General features: G+C 37.4%; 1 protein-coding gene across 1 annotated transcript in view; it reads right to left on the reverse strand.

The window, feature by feature from the left end:
• FKBP10 (FKBP prolyl isomerase 10) overlaps positions 1-5,916 on the reverse strand; it is a 14,926-nt gene extending 9,010 nt beyond the window's left edge. Inside the window, exons 1-4 of the mRNA XM_026717606.2 lie at positions 5,344-5,916; positions 1,594-1,739; positions 1,106-1,295; positions 291-436 (exon numbers count right to left, since the gene is read on the reverse strand). Of these exons, the coding sequence (XP_026573391.1) occupies positions 291-436; positions 1,106-1,295; positions 1,594-1,739; positions 5,344-5,537 (676 nt within the window). The 5' untranslated portion in view covers positions 5,538-5,916. The remainder of the gene's footprint in view (positions 1-290; positions 437-1,105; positions 1,296-1,593; positions 1,740-5,343) is intronic.
• Between the last annotated feature and the right edge of the window lie 950 nt (positions 5,917-6,866).

Consider the following 6,866-nt stretch of genomic DNA (forward strand, 5'->3'; position numbering starts at 1 on the left):
ATTTGGTGGAGGATAACTGGAGAATAGTGGTAACTACAGAATTCCAACACTACAAAGGGTCCCATGTAAGAGTAGAGCTAATGGCCATAATCCTCACCCTCTAAAGGTCTACTTGTCTGCATAAAGTCTGCAAATGATGGATGGTGGTTGCTTTGTAAGTCCACAAAATAAATTATCTGTGAAATCCAAATTAGTAGATCTGCATGTTTTTGTGATTCAGGAATTGATAGCAAAAGAAGAGGATCATCTCTTGATGCAGAAGAAATACATGAATTTCATGACCAGCTTACCATAGCCTTTCTCTCCATAGGCCAGGAAAGGAGGCATGACTATTTGCCGCTTCTCTCCAGGACACATCCCTAGCAAGCCTTCGTCCATACCTTTGATTAGCCAGCCTGAACCCACATAGGTGTCATAAGTATTGTCTTTTCCATAGCTAGGAGGCAAGAGAGGATGGAGAGAAAAAAACATCGAATACTAGGTAGATGAAGCAGCTCAGGGAATGAAGGAAAACTGAGCAGCCAGCAGTGATCCAATACAGTACCTTAAAAGAGCAAGAAATGTGGATGCCTCTGGCAATAAATAATCACTCAAGATGAAATATTGGTATCAGTCTACTCTTATTAGACCCTGTTGTAATTAGTTAGAAATTAATGACTTTGCAAAAGGATCTCTGCTTTCTAATTGTAACGGAGTTAAAAAGTTACAACATCTTGATCAATCAACTTAATTTTCTTGGGCTGGAAATGCCTGCTGCTTCTGCAACTGCAACTGTATACTTGTTTGGGGACTGCTGCTCCTAATCTGGAAAAAATGAAATTGTTGAGTTGATTATAGAAATTGCTTTCTTGGATATATTTTTTCTTCGTCTGAACCAAGTCACCAGTAATATGTTAGCACCAAAGTAGGCAACTGAAAGAAGTTTGCAAGTGACACATGATTTAGTGTGGCCTGAAAACTTCTTTCAATAGAACCACATAGATTATGACCCTTGTGATATCATGTCATCATATGTCCAATTGTGGCCATTTATTGATTATTTTTTTATAAATACTTTATTCTCAGTTGCCAAGAAATTGCTCTCTATGCTTCCAGAATTTCTTACCTGGAATCAAAGGGGGTTCCATCCAGAAGTGTGCCATTGTAGTAGTAACGCACAAAGTCTGAATTCTCCACTGTGCGATTACACTGTTCTGGCTTGTAGAGGGTGGTGATCTGCAACTTGTCTTCTTTATTCCAAATGTCAAGCAAGATGACATCAAAATAGAGAGTGGTGTCTGGTGGAATGAGACCAGCTAAGGGTTTGAAAATAAGATACACTATAATGGAGACCAGGAGAAAATCAGGTACAGTGTCCTTACACAGTATTATATCTTTACATATTATTGTATAACTAGAAGATATTGGAAAAGAAAATAGTGTAAAAAACAATTATGGATGAAAATATATGTCACGGAGGGGAAAAAAGAAATCTGGAAAATACTACACATATTTGTAATTGTGATTGAGAAGCAACTTTCTAATTTAGATATAAGCAAAGTTCTGCTCTCACTATCTTTCCTTTCCAGTCAACACCACAAGTTTCATACTCACCAACACCGATGCTGCCATAGCCAAGATGTGGTGGCACAATGAGATGCCTCCTCTCATTCACACACATGCCTTGCAAGCCCCTGTCCATGCCAGTGATGAGTCGTCCCACACCTGCGATACCTGCCACAGTAGCACCTCGGTCATAGCTGGAGAAGGAAGAAACTACTGTCAGAGTGACCATTAAAGAATTAATTGTTCTAAATTGACCACTTTTCAGTAACAAAATGTGGCAGTGTAGGAACAGTCAATGAAGTATAAAACTTACATTTATTTATTAGACAAATTCATATAATGGTTAAGTATCAGTGGAACTCTGGGTAGTGAACAGATAACATCATACAAATTTACAAATCAATTAAAGAAAAATCTAAGTCAAGGACCCTTAAAAAAAAATTGCTTCACCAACGGGACCTAGGCATGCTCACTCTCATCTTGTGGGATGGACAAAAACATTCTGCAAATATTCTGGCCCCATGCCATGTAGGCCTTTAAAGGTGATAATTAGAACATTGAATCGTCTATAGAAACTAGTTCAATTCCTGTAGCAGTTTGCTGTGTGGGCATATTTCAAGGCATGCCCAATATTACATGTGTTACAGTGTTACATCTGGACCAGCTTCCAAATGCTATTCAGAATGTGTTGCACTTCTCCAATTATGGCATGAGTGACATAAACCATATCCCCCAGTCTAGGAATACAAGTGTGCAAAGAGTTTGTGCTCCTTGAGCAAGAACTGTTGAGTCCAGTAGAGCCCCAAATTGTGCACCAACCCTGGTTGGGGCAGTGTTACCTCACCCAGATTTAATGATGAAAAAAAATCATTGAATGTGAGGATCCCTAAAGCCTTCTGCCCCTCAATCTTATCAGACTTTACTAAGAAGACCCAGATTCAAGTTTTCATTTGATCATAAAGTTTGCTGGCAGCTAGTTTCTCTATTTCAGCCCAACCTACCATTGAAATAAATACAATTTATATAGAATATCATCTAAGCCTGAACACTGAAAGTGATTCTTTTGTTTCCTTTGAAACGTATATCTGTCCCGTTGGAAGGTTATTCTACCCACAGCAGGATTTTCTCCATTTCTCATATTTGTATTGTTTCAGGTTCAGGATAGAATTCATGCAAATCTAAATAGAGAAGGACATGACTCCGGGTGTGAAAAAATAGGAATAAGAAGAAAAAGGGCTGGAGAAATCAGGAAGTAAAGGTCCGATGGCCATAATTTACTTTATAATTCACTTTATATGCAAAAAAAAGCAAGTATAATAATGAGTCACAGTGGTCATCCATGCACAGACTGAACTGACTATAAACCAGGGATGTCCATCCTTGACAACTTTAAAATTTGTGCACTTTAAAAGGGTAGCTAGGGCATTGTGGGAGTTGAAGTCTTAAAGTTGCCACGGTTGGAAACCTCTGGGCTAAACATTCCCTCTTGAAGTAATTATGAAGTTGAATATTTTAGTACAGATCTACTATAATTATCATGCTGCAAAAGCAGAATCCATCTGTTTAACAGAGTTGTATTTCAACCTAATTATTTATCCAGATCATGGATGGATGTTTTAGTAAGAAAGCAATTCCACAAATCTTTTCTTCTAAAGTTGACCCCTGTTTTTCTAGCATAGAAAGAAGAAAGTGAAATATGATCTCTAGCTTCCTTTGCTCAGAGTAGAATGGCAGAATCTTACATTCCGAATGCAGCTGGAGGAAAAGCTAGCTAAGTCACCATGGCCTTTCCAAAATTGCAGTTTAAACAGGAACAAAATTTTATTTACCGAAAATATTCTGAAAATTTAAAGTAGGCATAAATGTGCATGCGTTTTATAGGGCTTGCAGCTTACTTCATGTATTTGGAATTGAATTTTAGCTTGCAAAATCTACCCATTCAAAATTAACTTTTCAGTTCTGTTATGGTTTCATGAGGTGACACGTCTACAACCAAAATTGCGGATTCCATTATAGACACTACCTCTTTGGCAGCCCTTTGCAACCCACTGTCTCTTTTAAATAGTCTGAGGACTCTGGCTAGATAAAAATCAAAGCTCAACATTAAGGATATTAATATTTAACACTTGAAGGAAATATTGAAATGTTGTAATACTTTTGAATACTATATAGTTATATAAGTAAAAGTTACAGTAGACTCACACTCACTGATGATGAACTAACAGAGTATTATATCCAGCTACTGAAAAAGAATTTATTTTCAACTTTTTAACATAGTTAAAAGCCTGGTACTTTATTTCATGGGGTTATTATGAATATAACAGTAATATATTCGACTGGATTGATCTACTGAAAGATGCTTACATAAATACTTTTTAAAAAAGTCTTAGTGGAAGACCAGCTAATTAATGGCTCTTAGCCAATGCAAATATAACTATTAGAAGCCTTTCCCTTAATTTACCCATTCGGGTGCCACTGGGTCGGTGGAGTGGCATAATAAGAACGATAAGAGTTGTAGTCAAATACAAATGTTAAGCATGGAATTAGAGAAGGCTTCCTGCATATTCAGAAATCCCAGGCAGTGCAAATGTGTGTGTTTAATTTGGGGTGCTAGGGCAAAAAATCAAGCAAATTATGACCAGAAACCCTGCTCCTAAGTTTCTCAGATGCTGAATGAATGGGAATCTTATAGCAATTGCAGAATTAAATAAACTCTATCCATTTCTCCAGTAGTAAATCTCACTAAATTCAATGGGAACTACTTCTGTGTAGATGTTTAACAGAATAATGCCATTAGACAACCAGATATTGAGGGATGGTGCAATCCTAACTTGGTGGAATCCTAACTTAAATCCATTTTTTAAAAGAAATAATTGTGAAAATAATTAAAGATAAAAGTTTCCACATCAAAATCTTCAGCAAACATACTTTGACATGAATAGTAGATGTCATTATAATCAAATTGTGTTTTTTTAACACTGCAGTTCTGAGTGTTTCTCTTTTCAAATCTCTCATTCTTTTATTTGCAAAGATAAAAGGAAGCATGCATAGATGGCTTCTAACTAATTGTTCAACAAAGAACAAGCTGTTTCTAATATTCTGGTCAAGATATGGTTGACAATCATATGACAGGTTAACATTTCACCACCTATTTAAGCTAGTAGATTTAAACACATTTTAAAAAGTTTGCCACATTTACTTCTCCACCATTTTGCAATGGCATCTCAACCCATTATAAGACTGGAATCCATCTTATCTCTCCTTCACTCAAATTTCTGGTTCCCAAGCCAGTCCCACCTTCTTTCTCATTCAGAACTGGGAATTTATAAAATTAACCCTTTATTATTCCAATAACATTCCTCCGTGCTTTGTCTTCTGCAACACAAATGCTGTGCAGTCACACAGAATTGATGTGAATGCTCAGCAATGCCAAATTTCTTTATTGAAGTCCAGCAAAACAGGGAAAAAAGAGAGAAAGGGTGTGGTCTTCTTTGCTTTTTAGATTCTTTTTTTTTTTTGCTGAGCTTAGTATTTCAGAAATACTCTACAAAAGGAAGAACAAAATGTAACTTCTTTTGTTTTTGCATTGCAATTTATAGGAAAAACATTTTTCCTTCGAATTCTGCTAATAAGTAATATGTTTAACCTTTTGGAATTCAGATTTAATAGGGCTAATAATGAACCCACGGCACTGTTCCTGACCAGCGCATCCCTGGTCTCGACAAAAAAAAAAACAGTTTTAAAAAACAGCCCTGACTTTTCCCTTGGTCAGTTGTTCTGGATTTACCGAGCCAGTACCTGGAGTCAAACTTGGTGCCGTCTTGAAAGGTCCCATTGTAATGGTAGCGGACGAAGTCACCCATCTGAACTTCTCGCAAGCACACTTTGGGGATGTAGTATCTATCAATGACGACATCCTCTAAGGGACCCGGGTCTCCCAAGCTGTGAGCCTCCAAAGAACTCAGGGCAAAGATAAGGCACAGCAAACTCATGGTCTTCCCCGAAGGCACAATTGTGGAAAAGGGAGAGAAAAAGCTACACTTCTAGGTTGCACGCTGCGATGGGAGGGAGAGGAAAGAACGGGCCGGAGGAGGCGCTTTGCTAAAATAGAGGCGGCCGAGAGGACTCCAGCCAAGCAGCATCAATTCCGTCGACGTGTAAAACAGCGGCCTGAGTTAGGATGCACCCCCCCGCCCCCAAATATCTCAGAATCCTTGCGGGATTGTAGTTTTTACGTTTCTGAGATTAGCGAAATCTCTCTCAAAAGACAGGAGGTGTTCTGCCCTGCCTCTATTGCGAGTTGAATATCAAAGGCTGCAAGAAACTACTTGAAAAACGTGCCCGGGCAACAAAAAGTCTTGACAAGTGACCCGGACTCGTTAAAAAGGTTCAGAGAAACCCTTTTCCTGGTCCTAGTGCCTGCTGATTATCCCAGGACGAGGCCTGCTTACATGGTCCCAAGGACCGTGTGGTGGAGCCGCAGAGGCAACTGAGTGCGAATCCTCCTCAATTCGTTTCCCCCAAACTCTTCCCCCTCCCCCCGAAAAATCATTAAAGTATTAACAGAATCTGCTACCACATAGAAAATTATCTGATGCCAGAGGATTGGACAATTTAATACATTTAGAAAATGTTAGTTATGAGTTCCACTATACAGTATAGATTGCTTCTGAAATTGCTTGTGTAACTGCGATGACAGCAGAGCAAAATAAGAATGTCTTGTAGATATAGTAGAATTGATATACTTATTTCCTAACCTGAATGCAAGAGTTAATCAGCATTTTTTATTTTTATCCCATTTTTAATTACTCAAAGAGGCAAATTACTTCCTCATATTTTACTAGTATTTACTGATTTACAATTTGAAAGTAGAATTCAAACAGTTTTTTTTTTTGTTCTTCAGATTTCTGTTTTCCTGTTCATAAACTGAATTGTTTTAAAATGTAAATCCTGCAGCTTGGACTAAAGCAAACAATATTATCCCATTTTTTAATTACTCAAAGAGGCAAATTACTTCCTCATATTTTACTAGTATTTACCGATTTACAATTTGAAAGTAGAATTCAAACAGTTTTTTTTTGTTCTTCAGATTTCTGTTTTCCTGTTCATAAACTGAATTGTTTTAAAATGTAAATCCTGCAGCTTGGACTAAAGCAAACAATATTTGTATCTCACATTGCCAATGCATTCCCACAAACTGAGAGATTCAATGTAACTTTTTAGTCATATAGTAATAAAATCAATACTAATAAAATAAAATACTATTGTATTAGTAATAAAATCTCAAGCCCATCTTCAATCAATCAACCAGGCCCTATACC

The sequence above is a fragment of the Pseudonaja textilis genome, chromosome Z (genome assembly GCF_049901715.1).
Source record: "Pseudonaja textilis isolate UNSWEBS1 chromosome Z, rPseTex1.2, whole genome shotgun sequence".
NCBI lineage: Eukaryota > Metazoa > Chordata > Lepidosauria > Squamata > Elapidae > Pseudonaja > Pseudonaja textilis.